At 43.3% G+C, this 22904-nt stretch overlaps 1 protein-coding gene across 1 annotated transcript in view; it reads right to left on the reverse strand.

The window, feature by feature from the left end:
• Nucleotides 1-4369: 4369 nt before the first annotated feature.
• The window catches only part of GORASP2 (golgi reassembly stacking protein 2), a 39824-nt gene continuing 21289 nt past the window's right edge, over nucleotides 4370-22904 (reverse strand). Inside the window, exons 3-10 of the mRNA XM_010377612.2 lie at nucleotides 22343-22546; nucleotides 21805-21891; nucleotides 20609-20739; nucleotides 17279-17411; nucleotides 15504-15627; nucleotides 10013-10099; nucleotides 8538-8645; nucleotides 4370-5717 (exon numbers count right to left, since the gene is read on the reverse strand). Coding sequence (XP_010375914.1) covers nucleotides 5377-5717; nucleotides 8538-8645; nucleotides 10013-10099; nucleotides 15504-15627; nucleotides 17279-17411; nucleotides 20609-20739; nucleotides 21805-21891; nucleotides 22343-22546 — 1215 coding nt within the window. The 3' untranslated portion in view covers nucleotides 4370-5376. The remainder of the gene's footprint in view (nucleotides 5718-8537; nucleotides 8646-10012; nucleotides 10100-15503; nucleotides 15628-17278; nucleotides 17412-20608; nucleotides 20740-21804; nucleotides 21892-22342; nucleotides 22547-22904) is intronic.

Consider the following 22904-nt stretch of genomic DNA (forward strand, 5'->3'; position numbering starts at 1 on the left):
TCAGGAGGCTGAGGCAGGAGAATAGCTTAAACCTGGGAGGTTGCAGTGAGCCGAGATTGCACCACTGCACTCCAGCCTGGGTGACAAAGCAAGACTCCATCTCAAAAAAAAAAAGTAAAATAGTAAAAAGTAATTGTGTTTTTAAAAAATTCTGGCAATACGCAAGTTTATAAGAAATGAGAAGTTCCTGTAACCCCACTCCCAGCCACCATAATTCAAGTGCTTCTGGAAGAGGCTTGCCCTGAACCTCAGGCCGACTTCTTAGTGTGGGTCTCAAACCAGGCCAGCCTGGCAAACAGGACCCTCCCCAGGAAAGCAAGGCCATGGAGAGTGGAGGGCAAGAAAGTCAGTCAGGGATTCATGAACTCTTATTCACAACCCTTGGTTGTGAAAAGAGACTTGATGATCAATTCTAATCGAGTTGGTTGTTAAGGTAAATAATCAATGGGTTGGGGACCCAGCATATGGCTTTAGGAAAAGAGACTAGTGAAACTCAAACTGCTGTTACGGTCCCAGTCATTGTCCAGGGACATTTTCTCCCTCAGGTTTACCAAGTGGCTGCACTAAGAGTGCCCATTCCACACGATTCATTGGATCCTAAATAATGAAATCCATGAAGGACCTTGTTTCCTGATCCTGGGTCCCCAAGGGTTCGGGCCCCGCTGACTGTAAGGAAACCTCGGTTTCAGCCATCCCTTCCCTCTCCCCAGACTCAGCTGTGTTACTACCAGGATAACACAGGGCTCTGCCAACTCAGACACCTGCAGGCGGTGGGAGCGGGGGCTGGCGTACGCAGGCGGGGCTGTGGGAATTGGAGACTGGAGGACACAGACTCCAAGGGGCGTTCATTTCCCTGTAGGATTGATCTGTTGCCAGAACTTGTGACTTTGAGAAACCAGAAATCTGGATTTATGTGAAACCTTCTGATTTTTAAATGTTGGCAATTAATCCACATTTTAATATATACAGGAGAGTTCAAAGGAAACATGCCTGGGGGGAACCGGTTTGCTTCCTCTTGTCTGCTGGGCAGAGCACTCTTATTATTCACCCCATGTACAGGAAACACTTAATAAATGCTGGCTACTGTTATTATCCCAAGCCCCAGCAGCCTTCATGTAGCATGGGCTTGTATCTTGCCAGGAAATACACCGTAACCTCAACTCTGGTAACACTGAAAATCCGTGGCGCGCCTCCATCAATGGCTGGAGTGTGGCATTTTCTCTAAACTGTCAAGTGACCAGAGTACTCACGTTTGTGTAACTCCCTGGAGAGGCAGTGGGGCGGCATCTGCACTTGTCTGCACTCCTCACTCCTCTGCTCTTTTGCGGCGCATTCTCACTCTCCTCATCCCTCCCCATCCCCCTCACCTGTAGCCCCCAGCTGGGAGTGGGACCCACTTGCCCTTCCACGTCCTGTTGTTCTAGTGCTTGAATAATTGGCTGTGGCATTAATTCCCCATTTTATCAATTGGCTCGATATGCAAAAGGCCTATAAAGGAACACTTTGGTTAGCCAAGCCGGAAATTGTTCTTCCTAAATCTAATGCAAAAAATAAAAAATAAATAAAAAATAACAACAAAAAACCCATATATATACATATATATATATGTATGTGACAAAAGGAGCCCTCCTCTAACCTGTGCACTTTGCTTAGTGGTAAAAGCAAGTACCTAGCAGGAACGATGACCTTCCTATGCCCCATTACTTCCCGCAGTTACAGGTCCACCCTCCCTGGGGAAGTTTTTAAAACTCCAAGAGTCCAGGAATCAATATTCTAATTGAGCCAATGTTAATCTGAAGACAGGGTTGAAACCTTGCTGGGTAGTCAGATAATTAAAGAAGACCTTCATCTTCAGGGTCACAGGGGGAAGGCCCAACCTTCCTTCACAAGTTACTGATAAAAAATAGGGCCACTCTCTGGAAGAAGAAACTTTTCACAAATCAATCATTTAAATAAGATGTATTTAATTTTCTAATAAAATGCACCTGTAGCCAACTGCTGCTGGAGGCTTTAATGCCCATGGCTTTCCTACTGTGAGCTCCCTTAGGGCCCCTGCCTGGATTTTTAACTCCTTCTCCACCTGCTAAAATGTAGGTCTGGCTAAGCCTTCTTCAGCTGCCAGAGAATGTTCCCTTCACCCAGACTCTCTAGGTCTCTGCTCAGCTGAGACTCTTCACTTGCTGCAGTTTGCGTGAAGTTGCTTCATGTTCCCACCTAAACCACAGGTTCCTTAATGGTGGGATCGGGGCTTCCCTGTCACTACCGTAGCTCCAGCAGCCCACCGGTCTCACATCTTCACTATAGTCAAAAGCAGAAATGTTTGGACATCCAAGGCAGGGCCATCTTTGAGCTTTAGTAGGTGCCTCTCAGGTGAGGAAGAGGCCACAAGGTAATTTCGAGGTCTTCAGAATTTTCAGGAAATGAGCTAAGTTAAACTGCTCCCGGGTAAGCACAATTAGTAATGAACTAAAAATAAAACAGAAAAATCAGAGGGGAAAAGGTAGAGTCATTGATACGGTTTGGCTGTGTCCCCACCCAAATCTCTTCTTGTAGTTCCCATAATCCCCCATGTGTTGAGGGAGGTATCCGGTGGGAAGTGATTGGACTATGGGGGTGGTTTCCCCACTGCTGTTATCGTGAGAGTGAGTTCTCACGAGATCTGATGGTTTCATAAGCCTCTGGCACTTCCCCTGCTTGCGCTTCTCTCTTCTGCTGCCATGTGAAGAAGGTTCTTGCTTCCCCTTTGCCTTCTGCCATGATTTTAAGTTTCCTGAGGTCTCTCCAGCCACGTGAAACTAAGTCAATTAAGCCTCTTTCCTTTATAAAATTACGCAGTCTTGGGTATTTCTTTATAGCAGTGTCAGAACAGACTAACACAGTCATTATCCTAGACTCAAAGTAGAGACTTAGCTAGCCAACGAGGTTCAGGTGAGCGTCCCTCCTGAGGCTGGACCCCACTGCACTGCCCTCCAGCCTTCGTGACTACCGTATTGAAGCAAAAGCTCAAACTCCCTAGTCCAGCACACAAGACCCAGCCCCATGCACACAAACACTCAAGACTTTTCCTAGCCTTGCATGGTTTCCTCACAGTTCACTGCAGCCTTGACTTCCTGTGCTCAAGCGATCCTCCCACCTCAGCCTCCTGAGTAGCTGGGACTCCAGGCACATGCCACCATGCCCAGCTAATTTTTAAATTTTTTGTAGAGACAAGGTCTGTGTTGCCCAGGCTGGACTTGAACTCCTGGGCTCAAGCAATCCTTGTGCCTTGGCCCTAAGGACTGACTCCCTGGTCTGTCTCCCTACAAGGCCATGGAAGTGGCCCACTATCAGGGAAACTATCTCTTACATCGTGTTTCTGGAACCTGGTACTAGATCTACCACTGTTAAAGACTGAAACTGGTTTGTCTGAAGGCAGCAGAAAATAATGAAGTATTTTCCACCTCAGAGAAGATCCAACAAGCCAATCTAGGCTGAGTCTGTGTCCATTAGTCAGGTGAGTGTTAAGAGTCCCTCACTATCATGGTGGCACACACCTGTGGTCCCAGATATTCAGAAGGCTGAGGTGGGAGGATTGCTTGAGTCCAGGAGGTCAAGGCTGCAGTGAGCCAAGATCAAGCCACTGCACTCCAGGCAGGGTGACAGAGTGAGACCCTGTTTCAAAAAAAAAAAAAAAAGGTCCCTCAATCTCCCTAGAGATTAGTGTTTCATTGATGCTACTTCATCTGCCCAGGAAGAGAGCCCAGCCTGTCATCACTCCCAGATGAGAGCTGTGGCTGCACCAGAGTTCACAAGCACTGCCTTGGAAGAACTGTTTTTAAAAAATCATTTTGTAAAACTTAAAAATTACTCACTCGCTTTCCACTAAGGGATCTCCTTAATATTTGTCTTTTAATGTAAAAACAACAAATATTAAGGAGATCTTAATATTTAAGAACTCTTTTAGAAAGTAGTAACTTTCTCAACTTTTCCTATCCTGGAAAGCCAAAAATTATTACATTTAAATGTGCTTGTGAATACTTTCCTCACCTGTTATAAGCTCCTTTTCAAAAAACGGGATTAACTGAAATATTCTAGAAACATTTACACAGTGTAAACAGAAGCAGCTATGATTAGGGCTGGAGACTTCTTTCATCATTCAGTTTTAAGTACAAACCTAGCCCCAGAAATGGATCTACCCCCAAAACTGGCTGGCACTGAGACTCCTAGGAGAGTGCCGGGCTGGCGGTGACTTCAAGTGTCCAGCAGGGCAGTCAGGGGTGAGTGACGTGAGGGTGATGTGAGGGTGCTGCCACCTCAGCCATGTCCTCCCTGCAGGGGATCAGCATCTACAGACTCATACCAGGGCAATAACCGAGGAACCACTTTTGTCTTATTTCAAAAACATGGATATCTGCATTTAATTTCATTCAGTAAATCAACTCCAGTTAACTTACCATCTCTTAAAAATGGGAGAAAGCAAACATAGGACATGAAAAGTTAAAGATGCACGACATACTGGAGAGTAATAAGACACACCGGAGAGTAGTAAGTGCACACGTGGCAATTAAGGGTTGTAATTTAGATGTAACACAAGAAAAAAAGTAAAATTACTGTACTTTATTGCTGTATCTATGCTTTCCCAGTATAGCTATAACACTACAAGGAGCCACAGAGTGCCACCTTCTGGTTTAAAACTGTGCCACCTTCTTTATTTCTTTTGAAATGCCACTTTATAAGGTGGACGTAGAAAGCAACAGCAGCAGTTACAAAATGTTGTCTGAGTGATTCAGAGAGCTCCAAACAAGGATCCGTGTATAGGCTGAAGAAAAAGACGTTCAATTAACAGTGCGCGCTGTGGAACTTTAACACAAGTCTTCAGGTGGAATTCCTGTGTAAACCTTAATAGAGATGCGACTCACGGAGACCAAAAGTAAAATCTCTTTACCGTTTACAGTTTTGTGAAGTGGTCTGCAGTCTCGCAAACGACTTACAAAGTATAAGAAATGTTGCGTGTGAGTACTAGGCATAGAATATTTCATTTTCTTACGGAAAGAGCAGCAGGGGACAGGAAACCTAGTGGACGCCCCGTCACCACCTTTCCCGAAGATGCACACCCGCAGGAACTGGCAGTGCAAGCCTGGCAGCAAGCCACCCTTACAATTCTTTTTGGTTGTTTAAAATACAAGCACTTTCTGACATCTCGCCCTAGCGCGTGAGCCCCACTCAACTTGGCAGGAAACAACCCACGTCCTCGTTTAGTTTCCCCTGTAGGAATTATTTACAGGATGCCTACAGATACGGTACAAACTAGTATGAAATTAATGATAGTTTGCATTTCCAGACACACTCCCGTGGTTAAATAAATATACCACGCCAATTCCGAAGAACGGTGCAACGTTAAGGTGATTCAGAAGCACTGGCATCCACAGCCGCAGAAACAGGCTTCTCGCTGACTGGCGTGGACTCGCCGACTCTGTCCTCAACCGTGGCGGGGGCCTTGGCAGTGGGGGGCGTCACATCCACAGTGAGTGAGGAGGCAGCGTCTGCCTTTGCAGTAGTTGTGCCAGGGTCAGAGGGTGGGTTGCCAGTGGGTGGGAGGGAAGACAGCAGCTCTCCTGAGCTTGCTGCAGAAGAGCTCTCTGGAACCAAGGGGAATGACGGGAGGAACTCGGATGGCAGGGGGAGAGGTGCAATGCCAGGTAAGTTTCGGGGAGGCAAGGAAGGAAGAGGTGGCAGACCTAGGACAAAAACGGCATAGATCATACATCCTCCCAGCACTGAAAGGGCAGCAGGCATTGTCAAAGGGCTATTTTAATTTACATTTCATTAAGGAAACTGAAGCTGAGGAGGTAACATAAATCACAACCTTGGCTGATTTCCAGATAGAGGCGCTGGCAGGGTTAACTATTCCCTACAATTGCGGCTGCCTGGAGGAATAGGTTCTCAGCTTCTAGGCTCCACGTGACCTGGCCCAGCACTGGGGGAAACTGGCTCGGGGAAGAAAGATAGGATCCTTCCAGTCAGAACAGATAGCAGCCCACCCAGCAGGTGACACAGCTACACTGGATGTCAGACAGGGGGACTCATGCTTACCCATGCCAGCTGCAATCTGTTACAGCTGCATTCTTGACAGACAACAGAGAGAGGTAGGCCGCAACCCTCTTGCAAAGGCAGCAGAAGGGAGGGGCCTGGATTCTTGCCCTTTCCACTGCCCTCACCAGGGGTACTCAGCCTTTGCTTAAAACCTGTGATTGATAACTATTTATACTACACTCAGTGGACTCATTATGATGATTTTAAAATGCAAGGCCAGGCGTGGTGGCTCACACCTGTAACCCCAGCATTTTGGGAGGCCAAGGCGGGAGGACCACTTGAGCCCAGGAGTTGGAGACCAGCCTAGGCAACACGGCAAAACCTCGTCTCTACTAAAAAAAATACAAAAATTAGCTGGGCATGGTGGCACACATCTGTGCTCCCAGCTACTAGAGACTACAACGCCACTGAGGTGGGAGGACTGCTTGAACCCAGGAGGCGGAGGTTGCAGTGAAATGAGATTACACCACTGCACTCCAGCCTGAACAACAAAGTGAGACTGTCTCAAAAAAAAAAAAAAAAAAAAAAAAATTAAAATGCAAGATGAAGGAAAGGAGAATTATTTCAAGAAACAAAGGAAAGGCAGGGTGTAAAGCACAGGTTCAGGGCAACCACCAGCTGGTGAAACTACTTAGTCTGTCAAATTTAGGGAAGGGGCAGAGGAGGAGCCAAGAATACAGGGCACAAAAGGTGGGGTGAGCGCTGCGACAGTAAATGGTAGTTTGACTACTACTGGTACTTCATTTTTATTTTTATTTTTTTTTTGAGACGGAGTCTCATTCTGTCACCCAGGATGGAGTGCAGTGGTGCGATCTCAGCTCACTACAACCTCCGCCTCCCGGGTTTACGCCATTCTCTCGCCTCACCTTCCCAAGTAGCTGGGATTACAGGCACCTGCCACCATGCTCAGCTACTCTTTGTATTTTTAAGAGACAGGGTTTCACCATGTTGGTCAGGCTGGTCTTGAACTCCTGACCTCAGGTGATCTACCCGCTTTAGCCTCCTAAAGTGCTGGGATTATAGGCATGAGCCACTGTGCCTGGCCTAGTACTTCCATTTTTAAACCTTTGGCCTGAAAACTAAGTAGGTTAAGAAATATATACAGATGGTGAGTGTTACAAGAGGGGTAATTATCATCTAGGCAGAAACGAGACGGTGACGATGCACACCATGGTGCTGTAAGATCACTCACTGGCATCACTGATGGGCCAAACTACTGAGACGGCCCAGTAAGTCAGCCCTCCCAAAGGTTAAGGTATGCTGGGTGATCATTAACCGTATGCACTCGTAGGACGCTGCTGCTTCATTTTCTGACAGAAAATCTGAGGGTAGACACTTGGAATATCTGCTACCTTAGACATGTCCAGCTAAAATTTCCCATAGTTTTAAGTATAAAAGCATTTGTAAATAATGGAAGATATTCATGTTTGTTTTGTTTTTATATATATATATATATATATACATTTTTTTAAAAAAGAAGAATATTGGCTGGGCACATTGGGAGGCCAAAGCAGGAAGATTGCCTGAGCCCAGAAGTTCAAGACCAGCCTGGGCAACATGGTGAAACCCAGTCTCTCCAAAAAATTAGCTAGGTGTGGTGGTATGTACATGTAGTCCCAGCTACTTGGGAGGATGAGGTGAGAGGATGGCTTGATCCTGGGAGGTAAAGATTGCAATGAGCCCAGATCGCGCCACTATACTTCAGCCTGGGTGATCAACACTCTGTCTCGAAAAAGCTAAACAAAACCAAAAATACAAGCCCAGTCGGCTGAGCAGGGGAGACGTTTTATGGCATAATTTCTGGGCTTGGGCTATGCACAATAGGCTCCACTACCTCCCCGGTGGCAGCGGCTCCAAATATGAAGAGAATGGCGGGGAATTCATTCACCTCCACTAGGCAGCCTGCATACCTTCATTAAAGTCAATGCAGCAGGGCCACGCCACTGTGCTTGATTGCTACCCTGGCTTTTCTGAGGCTAAGCCATCAGGGTGCAGGGATAGGAGGAGGAGCGGGAGGAGGAGGAGAGGCAGCAGGGACTCAGAGACATTCCTCTTTCCTCTTAAGCTTTTTTTTGCTGAGATGAAGTCTTGCTCTGTTGCCCAGGCTAGAGTGCAGTACTGTGATTCTTCTGTCTCAGCCTCCTGCATAGCTGGGACTACAGGCACCTGCCACCATGCCCGGCTAATGTTTATATTTTTTCAGTAGAGACGGGGTTTTGCCATGTTGGCCAGGCTGGTCTTGAACTCCTAACCTCAGGTGATCCACTCACCTCGGCCTCCCAAAGTGCTGGGATTACAGGCATGATCCTCTTAAGCTTTTTAATCAAAAAAGATGAATATTTATTTGAAGTAGCTGAAATCTGTTAAACTGATTTGCTCTTTCCAGAAAAAAATGAGGAAGATGGGCATTCCTGAATAAAACTTTTATTAGAGAGAGTCCTAGGAGGGCGAGATCTGCAACATACCTGGGTTTACAAGTTCTGGTAAGCCAACCCCTGGCATGATGTGTGGTGCCGGGAGGTTGAGGTTGAGGTTGGGGAGGTTGGGCAGTCCTGCTGGTAAAGGCATCAGACCTGAAGAGAAGGCAGAAAACAAAAAAAGGGAAATCACTTGACCTGGGGAAGAAATAAATCCTTGTGTATTAAAAACAATCCCAGCCACTTCTAAGTGACAGTACCAGAAGTCTACCTAATGTGTAGCAGTTTTGTATCATAATCATATTACAACGAAACTTCACTTAACTGAAATATATTTCTCTACCTAAGTGATTAGGTGGCTAAATGGGTAAAGATGAAAATAAATAACTAATACTCTTAACACTCTGGAATAAGAATGATGATGGCCCGAGTGCCTTGGAGAAAAAGCTGATTTGTTTCAGTAGATATGGAAGACAATGAAACTGAATTTTTCTTTGATGGTTGAGGTTTACAGTCTCTATGACTTTTTAAATTTCTTATTCTGAAAAATAATTGCAGACTTACAGTTGCAAAAGTAGTAAAAAGAATCCACCTTTCACCCAAATTCCCACATGTCCATGTATCAGCACACTTGCTTCATCATTCTCTGTGTGCACACATTTGGTTCATGGCTTAATATGCTTGGATAATGACACTTTTAGTCATACATTAAAAGCGCTCACAATGAAAGTATATTTGATCACTAAAATAATATTTGATTATTATTGGCTGGATAAAGGAACTTGGTCTTCACTGGGAATATGAAGAGAAAAACACAAAAATTTAACTTAATGTTAGAGCTACTAAAGACCAAATAAGAAGCCTTCTCTTCTAGGCTCCCACGAACTACTGTCAGGAAGTCCTCACTAATGAGACAATGGAGAATGGACTTCTGCAGATTCCTTATTCCTGGCTTATGCTGCACTGTGGAACTGCAGGGGCAGCAGGTGGCCACTAGCCGGGGGTAAGGAGCACTAGGCTCGGCAGCTAACTAGCAGGTAAATGGCACGGACCTGTAGTCCCAGCTACTCAGGAGGCTGAGGCAGGAGAATCGCTTGAACCTGGGGGGCGGAGGTTGCAGTGAGCTGAGATCGTGCCATTGCACTCCAGCCTGGGCAACAAGAGCGAAACTCTGCCTCAAAAAAAAAGGGCCGGGCACAGTGGCTCATGCCTGTAATCCCAGCACTTTGGGAGGCAGAGGCGGGTGGGTCACCTGAGGTCAGGAGTTTGAGACCAGCCTGGCCAACATAGCAAAACCCCATCTCTACTAAAAATACAAAAATTAGCTGGGTGTGGTGGCACGTGCCTGTCTACTAAGGAGAGCTGCCCTAGCTTTCATTTATCAGAAACTTATTGCAGAGATAAATTGAGATTAAAAGACATAAAAAGTTATGACATAGGTAGAATATTTTTCATTGTTCTGAAGATGCAAATATCAGTAATACTGTTATCAACAGCCACATCTCTAGTCCCCTGGTGGTTACCTGGTAAAGTAGTAGCTGGGTTCATTGGTGGCACAGAAGTGAGGGACTGGTTTACTTGTGGTGGCAATAACGGTACTGTTGGTACACCTAAAAAGAAAGCACAATCTTTTCATCTCTAACAAATTTAGTCGACAAAAAATGAAAAGAACATGTTAGGACAATCTGCAGTCCCTCCTTGCCCTGTGGTCAGGTCTTCATTTGGTCCCGATTTCCAGCTGCAACTGACTGTCCATCACCCTTTACTGCAGATCCACTAACTCTGCCCATGGCTCTCAACAAAGGCTGTTACCAGAGCCTGTGACAAGAGGGCAGGAGGCCGTGCAGTCCCACCCCAGCCCAGCTCACTGGACAAGAGCTTTACAACTGACCCAAGCAGGGCTGGATTAGAAAACAGTCTTAGACATTTGTATATGGGACACAAGGATTCTAGTCAATCTCAACTGGGCTCCTAAACAAGATACCACGTAAGTCGGGGGTTGCAGGGGGACCATGTGCCCTGTGAAACAGTGAATGCTGGTCTGTGAAAGAAGAGAATGACATAGGTGGCCTGAAAGAGACAAAAGAGCACATGAACCTCTAGGATGAAGAGAATGACTTGGCTTCCTGAATGTCCATTTCCTTTTGACCTTAGGTTCTGTGACAGTCCTTCGAATTCTAACACATTTCCATGTGTACTAACATTAGCTTGAGGGGGTTATGTTCTTCAAGTACAAGCCTTAGGATACCACCTAATCATGTTTACCACCTACCCCAGTGGGAGGTTTTGCTGATGTCGAAACAATACATGAAAGCACATCTTTCACCTATTTAGCATTCATTTTCACTTACCTAGCACACAGATTCCAGATTTTGTCTTACAGATCTGCTTAAATACGGCAGCAGGAATAAATTGTGCCTAAAAGTATGAAGCAACCATGCAGGCAGTCTATTATTTATTCATTTATCTACTTTTCTGTGGAATTCAGAGGCAAGCAAAAAATAAGAAAAAAGTCTAACTGAAGCATTGGCAAATGCTCTACCAGTTCCCAGACTGCATAATTTCACTCAAATATAAGAATCTGTTTTCTACTCTGTACCAAAGTGTTAGTGAGTGTGCACTTCGTAAGTGGTCAAACACAATAGCAATGCTATAATTTTTTTATATTTGTTTTGAAATCTCGGTTTTAAGAAAATAAAAGCAGCTTGGATTGGTCAAGCAAATTTCTTCTATTTCCCAATAAAATCTTTCACATAAGTTTCTTTTCATTCTTTTTTTGTTTGTTTGAGACGGAGTCTCGCTCTGTCACCCAGGCTGGAGTGCAGTGGCGCGATCTCAGCTCACTGCAAGCTCCGCCTCCCGGGTTCACGCCATTCTCCTGCCTCAGCCTCTCAAGTAGCTGGGATTACAGGCGCCCGCCACCACGCCCGGCTAATATTTTGTATTTTTAGTAGAGATGGGGTTTCACCATGTTCGCCAGGATGGTCTTGATCTTCTGACCTTGTGATCCGCCCGTGTTGGCCTCCCAAAGTGCTGGGATTACAGGCGTGAGCCACTGCATCCAGCTCTTTTCATTCTTAAAGGATAGATACATTCACAAGTCTCAAAAATAACTGACTAAATCTAAGCCAGGAATTCTAAATCTAGGGCCCACAAATGGGCTTCAGAGGGTCTGTGAAGCTCCTAAAATTGTATACAACAAGTTTTGGAAGGCAGGTTCTTTGCTTTCATCAGATTCTCAAAGGAGCTGAATGGACAGTTGAGTGTGGTCATTCGTTCAAGTTTTTTGGGGGGCACCTACTGTATGTTACACATTGTTCTAGGCACTGAGGCACTTTACAACATGAAGAAAACAGAAATCAGAACCTTCAGGAAATTTCCATTCTAATGAGGGGCAGGAAAAGGAAAGGAGAAAGATCAAATAAGTAAAATACATAACATGTAAAATGGTGATACACTCGGGCCAGGCACAGTGGCTCATGCCTGTAATCCCAGCACTTTGGGAGGGTGAGGCGGGCGGGTCACCTGAGGTCAGTGGTTCAAGATCAGCTTGGGCAACATGGTGAAACTCTTTGTCTCTACTAAAAATACAAAATTAACTGGGCATGGTGGTGAGCACCTGTAATCCCAGCTACTTGGGAGGCTGAGGCAGGAGAATCACTTGAACCCGGGAGGTAGAGGTTGCAGTGAGCCAAGATCATGCCACTGCACTCCAGCCTGGGGCGACAGAGCAAGACTCCGTCTCAAAAATAAAAAAAAATAAAAAAAAAAAAAAAAGGAAAAAGGTGATACACTGCAGAAAAATCAAGCAGGTCACAATGATCAATGCTACTTCAAAATTGTAGTCATTTTCTAAAAAATTTTATAATCCAAAAATATTCAAATCCACAAAAAAGTTTAAAAAGACATATACTTTTATTTCTCTACAGTTACTTTTATATCTCTACAGTTACATTATATGGGCTATTATATTACATTATATTACAATGTATGGGCTACTTTGCAAGCAACATAACGAAAAGTGAAGATGGAAAAATGCCCATCAAAAAGTTGTTTCTCACGTGTTATGATGCTAGAATATTTTAGTCTTTTAAAATTTATTTACTCAAAAGTGATGATGTCAATTTCTTTCGGTCTCTTTTGAGCAATTCATGCTTTATTTACATTTGTCCTTAAACGTCAAGAAGCCATTTCTCTGCAGTGCCATAAGCCAGGGATCTCTGTGCATGTGCTTAAAAGACAATACAAGTATAACTACAACGTAATGAGAAAAGATTTAAAATGTCAAAGAGAAACTGGGGCTTGAAGAGACATGACAACTATCTCCTAAAATCAGAAGTGCATCTGGGGCCAGGCGCAATGGCTCATGCCTGTAATCCCAGCACTTTGGGAGGCTGAGGCGGGTGGATCACCTGAGGTCAGGAGTTCGAGACCAGCCCAAAACAGTGAAACGCCATCTCTATTAAAAATACAAAAAATTAGCCAGGCATGGTGGTGCACGCCTGTAGTCCCAGCTGCTCGGGAGGCTGAGGCAGGAGAATCGCTTGAACCCAGGAGGCGGAGGGTGCAGTGAGCTGAGATCTCACCACTGCACTCCAGCCTGGGCAACAAGAGCGAAACTCTGCCTCAAAAAAAAAGGGCTGGGCACAGTGGCTCATGCCTGTAATCCCAGCACTTTGGGAGGCAGAGGCGGGTGGGTCACCTGAGGTCAGGAGTTTGAGACCAGCCTGGCCAACATAGCAAAACCCCATCTCTACTAAAAATACAAAAATTAGCTGGGTGTGGTGGCACGTGCCTGTAATCAATCATGGCTACTTGGGAAGGCTGAGGCAGGAGAACTGCTTGAACCTGGGAGCCGGAGATTGCAGTGGGCAAAGATAGTGCCACTGCACTCCAGCCTGCCTGGGCAACAGAGTGAGACTCTGTCTAAAAAATAAAAAATACAGTAATAAAAAAAAAAGCATCTGGAACACGCTTACTCTAAAACAAATACGAGTAATTCAGACTCAGAATGGGCTGCTGCCTTGGGAAGTACACTACCCTACCCCTTACTAAGTCTATTCAGGAATAAACTAGAGAATTATGTGATGAGATGTAGGCAAAAAATTGTAATATCATAAAAAGGACTTATACCACTTGGATGAAATAAACTCTCAATTCCCTTTCAACTCTATGATTAGAGACTGATGACATTAATATTTAATTTCATCTAGGAAGCATTCTAAAACGATTGTGGTGATGACTGCACGAGTCTACGAATTTACTAAAAATCATTTAGTTGTTTACTTATTGCAAATTAATTTATGGTATGCAAATTATTTATCGGTAAAGCTGGAAAAAAAGAAAACCAGCAAAGAAGGCAAAGGGAAGTATATCCCAATCTTGATAATTGATAAAGTTGGGTGATGGGGTTCATTATACAATTCCAGCTCTTTTGTGTATGTTTGAAATTTTAAATTTCATCTAGAGAAATAAAACCAGGACTAAAGAGCTGGGATGAGAACCTAGGAGACCAATTACAGACACCAAACTGGCAACCTTACTACTGCATCTTGGTAGGCTGTTTTAAGTCCATTACAGAACAAAGTGGGATATAAACAAATTGTGAATATAAATATTTAAGAGAGCCCAGGAATAAAAGGTAATAATGAGGCTAGCAGCCATGGCTAGCACCTGTAATTCCAACCATTTGGGAGGCCAAGGCAGGATGATCACTTGAGGCCAGGACTTAGAGACCAGCCTGGGCAACAGAGAGACCACATCCCTACAAAAACATGAAAACTAAAAACTTCAGAAAAACTGATAATGGGTACAGGGTTTCTTTTGATGTGATAAATTATTCTGAAACTGATTGAGGTTATTGGTTGTACAACTCTACAAATACACTAACAAAATACTGGATTGTATACTTTAAGCAGGTGAATTGTATGGTTAATATGCATTTTATCTTGAGAAAGCTATCAAAAATAAATAAATAAAACCCAAAATAAACAAAAAGGACTATATCAGGTAGAACAAGGGATGAAGAAAAGGAAGGAGGCTGGGTACAGTGACTCACGCTTGTAATCCCAGCACTTTGGGAGGCCGAGGAGGGCAAATCACCTGAGATCAGGAGTTCAAGACCAGCCTGGCCAATGTGATGAAACCCTGTCTCTACTAAAAATACAAAAATTGGCCGCCGTATGGTGGCATGTGCCTGTAATCCCTGACACTCGGGAGGCTGAGGCATGAGAATCGCTTGAACCCAGGAGGCAGAGGTTGCAGTAAGCCAAGACCATGCCATTGCACTCCAGCCTGGGCAAAAAGAGTGAAACTCTGTTTCAAAAAAAAAAAAAAGGGAAGGAGACAGGGACATGTCCCCTAAGCAAGACTGAGCTCCTCCTCACTTTTGCATCCCCAGTGCCTACTACTTCAGAAACACGCAAATGTGTTGTGTAACCAGAGCAGTTAAACAGAATTTCAAGTCAAGAGTTCTGGCTTTACAAGTTGTAGAATCTAAGGAAAGCTCAGGGTCTAAAATAAGCAGGGAAGACGTTTAAGCCCCGTGTGTATCCACATGGTGATTTAGAACAAGCTTTCACAGCCAGTACCTGTCAACACAGAGTATATATGCAGTTTTCAAGGTACACTGGCATTAATGTTTTAAATTCTTTTTTTTGAGACAGGGTCTCACTCTGTCAACCAGGCTGGAATGCAGTGGCACAATCACAGCTCACTGCCGCCACAACCTCCGAGGCTCAAGCAATCCTCCCATCTCAGCCTCTCGAGTAGCTGGGACTACAGGTGCACACCACCACACCTGGCTAATTAAAACAAAATTTTTTTTGGAGAGATAGGGTTCCACTATATTGCCCATGCTGGTCTAGAGCTCCTGAGCTCAAGCAATCCTCCTGCCTTGGCCTCCCAAAGTGCTGGAATGACAGGTGTGAGCCACTGTGTCTGGTCAATTTTTAAAATTCTATGCAATAATATTACATAAAATAGACTGAAAACAGAATATATTTTTCTGCACACCTGTACTGAGAACACTACTGACAGCTGGTGGAGTTGAGCTAATAGAAAGTCCAGCCAGACTCTGTTCAATTCCTGTAGTTCCTGGTGGTGACAAAGACGGGGGATTAACTGAGGACAGCTGGACCTTCCAAAAAGAGAAAAAAAAAACATGAAGATTACTTAAGTTTATTTAAAAGAAAATATAAATATTGGCTCTTACCTGCCCTGCAGATACATATTTGGTTCACATATGAGCTGTCCTAAGCTTCATTTGGCACATCTGCCTCCAGACCCTCCCTCCTAATTTTGGTACATGTCACGGACCATGTACTGTAAGCATCTCTCTGTCCTGTCACTTCTAGTCTTGGGACACATGGCTTCTACCCCAAGTTGCACACAATGCTCTTGATACTTTCACACTAGAAGAGATTCTACTCTCTCCTCTCTCCTCACCACCTGGAAATCATTTTATTCAATCTTTAAACCACCACTGCTTTCCTCTTCTGTCTGAATTCCCAGCTGGTTTATTTGTTTTAACTTTCACTGCTCAGGAAAGAAATCAGCTGGAAGTCTTAATACATGATAGACTTCTCAAGATTTCCAACCTCATGAGTGCATTTAATATTCTTCTCATCAGTGAATAAATGTAGCAGGCAGATCTCCACTTTTCAGGAGAAGAAAAAAAGGAGTCTATATGGACTCTACAGATGGGTGGTTTCATTTCTGAATAATCCACCTTCTGCAGCAGCTCCAGTGTCCTTCGGTACCTTCCGAGACAACCTGTATTCCGACCCTTTGCCTAGCTGCTAGTCACTCTCTCAACTTCTCAAACTACCCAAAGAGGTTCAACTGGGAAAGCCCTGATTAGGGCCAGTGGATATGGTGGTTGGGGTCTGAACATGTAACTATATTGGCTCTGGCCATGAGCCAATGTTGGAGGTGAAACTTCCCAGCAGCTCTTCTTTCCTTCCTCTAGAATTGAAGACGGCCAAACTGTGTAGACAAAACCACAGTGGCAGCAGCTCTGTTTTTACAACAGCAGCATTTTCTTTTTGGGTATTTGGTTTTTATTTAGTTATGCAGACAAGAGTTAACTGCCCTGAGATGCCTCCTTAAGAAACATTCAAAAACCCTATAAGCCTGTTCAAATCTCTCTTGTTTCTTGAAAAGTCTTACTTTGATCCTGTAATAGCCCCTTCACTCCCCTCATGACCCCCACACACATAGCTCTCCTTGTTTTCTCAATCGTTTCTTGAAACAATAAGCAACAACTAGCAGCACCTTTTCACCTATTCACTCTGCTGACCTGCAATTTGTGTTTGTCCCCTGGCAAGTCTCTGAAATTGCTCTTGCCCAGGACATGGTTTTTTCACTCCTTTCACCTAACTTCTCTGCAGTACCTGACACTGTGTCTGATTTCTTGAAGCTTGGTTTTCCCTCTGGCCTCCTGCTGAGCTTCCTTTGCTAGATCTCTGCCCATCCAGATTTTCAAGACGGCGACCCGCCCAGACCCAGTCCCTAGCTGTACAGCTGTCCTAACAGCCACTGGGTTACATTACCCTCTCTTTGCTGATGATTCCCACATCTGCATCTCTAGCCCTGTCCTTTTTCCTATAACCCAGACTCATGTATCTCACCTCTATCTCGGTATCTTACCGGAACCTTAAATTTAACACAATCAATACTTAACTCATCGTCTACCCTATTTCATAGTGCTACTGCCATATACACTGAAATACATGACTTGTTTTGGTAAAAAAACTTTATGATATACTTAGGTAAGAATGTGACCTTACCTCTGTAAACCCATCTTTAAGAGGTGTAATAGGTGTACCAGCCATTTGTCCTGGAAGAGAAATTTTCTTTCCTTCTTCAAATGGGCGTGTAGGTATTCGATGCAAATAACCATATCCAATGCCACATCCTAGGCTATAAAAACATTTTTTTCTTAACATTGTTATCAATCACAGCTTGTATTTCTTTGAGGTGTTTTTTTTTGGGGGGGGGGAGGTAACCCAAGAGCATAGATTCAAGTTGCCCTGAACATGCACTCCCTTCTTTGATATTTTAAAAGATAAAAACAAATTTCTATTCTTTTAGATAATGTCATCTAAGCAGAGGTCCCAGACCACCCCACAGAAAACAGCACCCTTCCCTCCACTGTGGATACCACCCTTACTCCTTTATTTTTCAAGCATTCATCACCATCCAACACACTGCATATTTATTTACTATCTATCTCCCCCAACAAAATGTTAAGGTCCTTAAGGGCAGAGACCTTGTCTGTTAACTGCCTTCATAGCTGCTGGCACATGGCAGACATTTGATGATTATTTGCTAAATGAATGACATATATACAGCCTTTCCACTGAAGAGCTCTAAGCACTTCTGCATGATGACATCATTTACACATTCCATAGTTCTCTTTCAGAACCCTGACACAAATCAGTCATGTATGTTCAACCCAGATTGAACATACTTCTATTTCAACTTCCCACTGCCACCAGAGGCATTTTTCTAGTAAGATGTGATCACATTGCTTCTTTCTAGTCTGATGTCTTCTCAACATTCCTTTCTCTTTCCTCCCTTTGGGGAATTACTTCTCTGCTGTTGTGTGCAGTGCTGGTAGGACTGTCAATCAGAGTGTCTGCCCTGCCCAAACCAAGGGCATGGCTCATGGTCAAAGCCAGGCCAATTTCTCTTGCCCATGGCTGCAAACCTTGGGAGTCAGAGAAAAAACAAAAATGGCTTTAGTAGAATGAATGCTGATGACATTGCCAAATACTTCTTCCTATCTAAATCCCTAGAGGTTTTCTGAGTCCTGTCCTTTCTACATCTGGTTCTTCAGCTGTTTCCTTGATTATATGAGCTAATCCATATCAATAAGTATGTTACTTGCTTACGATGGTGACAGCTGGTTTTTACCATTTGAACCCAAAACCCCCTACTGATACAATTATCACAGCCTCAGTTGCTCAAAATATATCAGAAGTCCTGACCGTGGTATTTAAGGCTCTCTACAATCAGGTTCCAACTTATGTTTCCATCATGATGTCTTTTATTTCCCAAACAACTTGACACTTTCAGAGTAGGCCATGCATGAATATCTCTGTGCCTTTCTCCTGCCACACCATCTACTATCTCCACTGCCACCAAAAGCTGGGTGAGCAGGCAGTGGCCAACTTCAGCTCTTTTTAATTAATTAATTACTTTATTTATTTATGAGACAATTTATTATTCTGTTGCCCAGGCTGTAGTGCAGTAGCATGATCTTGGTTCACTGCAATCTCTGCCTCCTGGGCTCAAGCAATCCTCCCGCCTCAGCTTCCTGAGTAGCTGGGACTACAGGCGCGTGCCACCACATCTGGCTAATTTTTGTATTTTTTGTAGAGACGAGGGTTCATCAGGTTGCGCAGGCTGGTACTGAACTCCTGAGTTCAAGTGATCCACCTGCCTCAGCCTCCCAAAGCGGTAGCATTACGGGCGTGAGCCACCATGCCAGGCCTAGCTCCTCTTTAACCAGTCTGATGTGCACAATGATGCTTCATCTTACGGTTATTTCTTCCTTCTTCTCTCACAATCAAAACTGCAATTCAGCCAGGCACGGAGGCTCACACCTATAATCCCAGGACTTTGGGAGGCCAAGGTGGGAAGATTGCTTGAAGTGAGGAGTTCAAGACTAGCCTGGGAAACAAAGCAAGGCCCCATCTCTAAAAAAGAGTTTCCACATTAACTGAGTACAGTGTGTACACCTGTAGTCCCAGGTACTCAGGAAGCTGAGGCAGGAGGACAGCTTGAGCCCAGGAGTTAAAGGTTGTAGTGAACTATGATTGTGCTCCAGCGGAGATAGCAAGACCCTGCCTCCAAACAAACAAAACCCTGCAATTCTCCCTAGACTGGATCTCACATAGATTTAGAGAAATAATTTATATTATTTAGATTAAATAATTTATATTGACCAATTATAGCCTTTCAGGGGTAGCTACATTTGAAAACAAGGTGCTTATTGATCAAAGTAATTAAGTAGTAATAGACAATGCATTTGAGGCAACAGCAAGACCCTGGCCAAACGTAAAGATAGCCTAAGAATGAAATTAAGAGAAATAAGATTTAATAAATGAAATGTGGTCAGCCTCTGAGGAAGGAATAACAGAGGCACAAAAAGACCAGATGCATGGTCAGAGGCAGACTGAGGAAAATGTTCTGTATGGGCCTAGCTAATGCAATGGCCAACTGACAGTATTAAACACATCAAAAGAAAAAATGTCTTCCAAAGAATGTAGCCAAATGTAGTTAACATAATTAAAAATGAAAGAATATGTGATGTTTTTTGCCATTGGTCTTCACTGTCCACAGAATCTCTTCCTCCAGTTGATTCCATGCTCACCAGGCACTCCTGTGGTACTAATCTGACTTGAGTATTCTTCTAACTGGAGAGGGGGTATTTTTCTATTGCAAACTGAAAATTTGCTATTCAAATAAATACAGCAGCTTCTCTGCAAATTTAGTTTATATGAGGAAGTGCCTCTTCTAATGAATAAATTTTGAATGCCTCGAGTAGATCATATTTCTGGGCATTTACAAACCTGAGCAACGGACAATGATAATTTGATCAAGTACTGCCCCAGATAGGCCAGACTCTTGGATGACACATCTATCTTACTTTTCTCAAACTGCAGCAAATTAGAATACTTGTGGCAAAACATTCAGCTAGAGAATCTCAGGTAGTGTGGGTAAAGATACTATGAGCAAATGGAGGCTTTTCCTGCCTGCAGCAACTAAGTCATCCTTTTCCCAGCATGGGATTAGAACTTTTGAAAACATGTGGAAAGTTTCCAAATTCTAGGCTTTTCTATAATTATGGCTTATGCTCAATAATTTCTCAAATTAAAAAAGAAATGCTATTAGCTCTTAGGTCAGTAAAGAAAAGGACTACAGTATGTATACTATGTTCCTTAGATATGTACTTTAAAAAAATTGATTTCAATATTCTAGACTAGCTCTTCCCTTTTTTAAGAGGAGTCTTACAATAAACCAATAACTTCTTTCAAAATAAAAACAATGTTTACAACATATCTGACTGGTATGTTTAAGCAGTCATAACTTAGTCTAAAAAATGACCTTACCTGCCTTCTCCACCCCATGCAGAATTTGGTGTAATAATCACTTCTCGACAGTTATCAGTGTCTGTGTTGTACACATAAAGTTTCAATGGTTTTGCTTCATGTGTTTCAATAAGGCTGAATAGATCTTCAGACTGCAAAAGTGTCACAGGAGGAAAATGTTTCATGTTACTGTACTTTGGAACAGTGTGTCTCAAACTTGGCTACTATTAGAATCACCTGAGAAACCTAAGAAAAAAATACGGATTCTGGGCCCTGCCCTAGACATAAAAACCACTTCTTAAAACCAATACACCAAGCAGGTTTAATTCAATATATTAATTCAAGCAAAGCCTACTTACTACATACAAGGCTTTATGGCCAGTTCCTTAAGATCTAGTTGGCACTCTTAGTACAATTCTTTTATACCCAAGTTCTACATATTCTGCTTTTACTTCCCATTATTAAGACCTGGTTGTCTGGGCACCTTATTTCTCACTCCTTTTTTTTTTTTTTTCTTTTTTTGGAGACAGAGTCTCTCTAACTGTTGCCTGGGCTAGAGTGCAGTGTCATGATTTTGGCTCACTGCAGCCTCAACCTCTCAGGCTTAAGTGATCCTTCCACCTCAGCCTCCCAGGTAGCTGGGACTACAGGCATGTACCACCATGCCTGGCTAATTTTTGTATTTGTTGTAGAGACAAGGTCTCACTACCAGGTCACAGACTGGTCTCGAACTCCTGAGCTCAAGTAATTCTCCCATCTCAGCCTCCCAAAATGCTGAGATTACAAGCATGAGCCACTGTGCCCAGCCTTTTCTCTCATTTTTGATTTAGCAATGTATACTTCTGCTAGCTAACAGATAAGGAAAAGGATCTAATATAGCTGCACTAATGCTGTCACTGAACAAAAAGGGGAAGAGCAAATGAAATCAATGAACAATTGAAAATGAGAATTTGATTTAGACTTGAGGTATGCAGAGATTTCTATATACTACACACAAAATCTGTGCAATTGCCGCACAGTATGTGTTTTCCCTCACAGCTATACCTAATAAGACACCTACCAGATGTTCCATTTAACACCCTGAGGCATAAGTTATTCTTGATCAGCAAAGACTAAAATTTTAACTCTAAATGCAAAGCATGCAAATATCTTTCTCAACTCAAGCATCAATGAGAAAATTTTATATAGTTTTCACTATGAATAAACACATGAATTACCTCATTCATGACTGTATCTGCTCCAATGATATAATCACTGTGTGGTCTAAGACCTGCCAGTGCTGCAGGAGAATTTGATTCCACTTCCTAGAATGACACAAACACATACCCTAAAATTAATATATAAAATCTTCCAAGGTTTAGTCACAATTTTTAATTATATTGATTTTTAAAATCTGTATACTTCTGTCTTGCTAGAGATGTGTCATATGTCAGAAACTACAGAATATATTTTAAACTTCTGAGCAAAAAAATTACATAATATTTAATATTTAAAATATTTTTGTAGCTATCTACTCTAACACATCTTATAATGAATAAATCATTAGAAAAAGTTCTTAAACTTCTACATTTCCTTCTCTTCCTCAACTTAAAAAAAAATTGTACCACATTTAAAAAGCAATGAATGCTGATTTTTGGTAAAAATTGCCTAATGATAATATCCTTACAATCTTATTAAGCCAGAAACAACCATTGTTAAAACATCTTTCCACACTGCTTCATGAACCTCCAGTAACAGTTCACAGTTGATACCTACCAACACATGCCAAACATTTTCATTTGCCCCATCAAAGCTGCAGAAACGTATGCTCACTCCCAATAAGCCCTGGCCGCCCCACAGGTTACTTGGTGTGACTGAGGTCTCTCGCAGCTCCAACGTTTTGCTGCTATAGATAAGCATTTTTACAGGCTTTTCAACGTTTGCTTTCAGCAGATCCTTAAGAGTGTCATTGTCTTTATTCTGTGAACATATAGAAATCACATTCCTTAGTAAATAATTTTTTTTTTTTTTTTTTTTGAGGCGGAGTCTCGCTCTGTCGCCCGGACTGAAGTGCAGTGGCCAGATCTCAGCTCACTGCAAGCTCCGCCTCCCGGGTTTACGCCATTCTCCTGCCTCAGCCTCCCGAGTAGCTGGGACTACAGGCGCCCGCCACCTCGCCCGGCTAGTTTTTTTTTTTTTTTTTTTTTTGTATTTTTAGTAGAGACGGGGTTTCACCGTGTTAGCCAGGATGGTCTCGATCTCCTGACCTCGTGATCCGCCCGTCTCGGCCTCCCAAAGTGCTGGGATTACAGGCTTGAGACACCGCGCCCGGCCAATA

Source organism: Rhinopithecus roxellana, chromosome 14 (assembly GCF_007565055.1).
Source record: "Rhinopithecus roxellana isolate Shanxi Qingling chromosome 14, ASM756505v1, whole genome shotgun sequence".
Lineage (NCBI taxonomy): Eukaryota > Metazoa > Chordata > Mammalia > Primates > Cercopithecidae > Rhinopithecus > Rhinopithecus roxellana.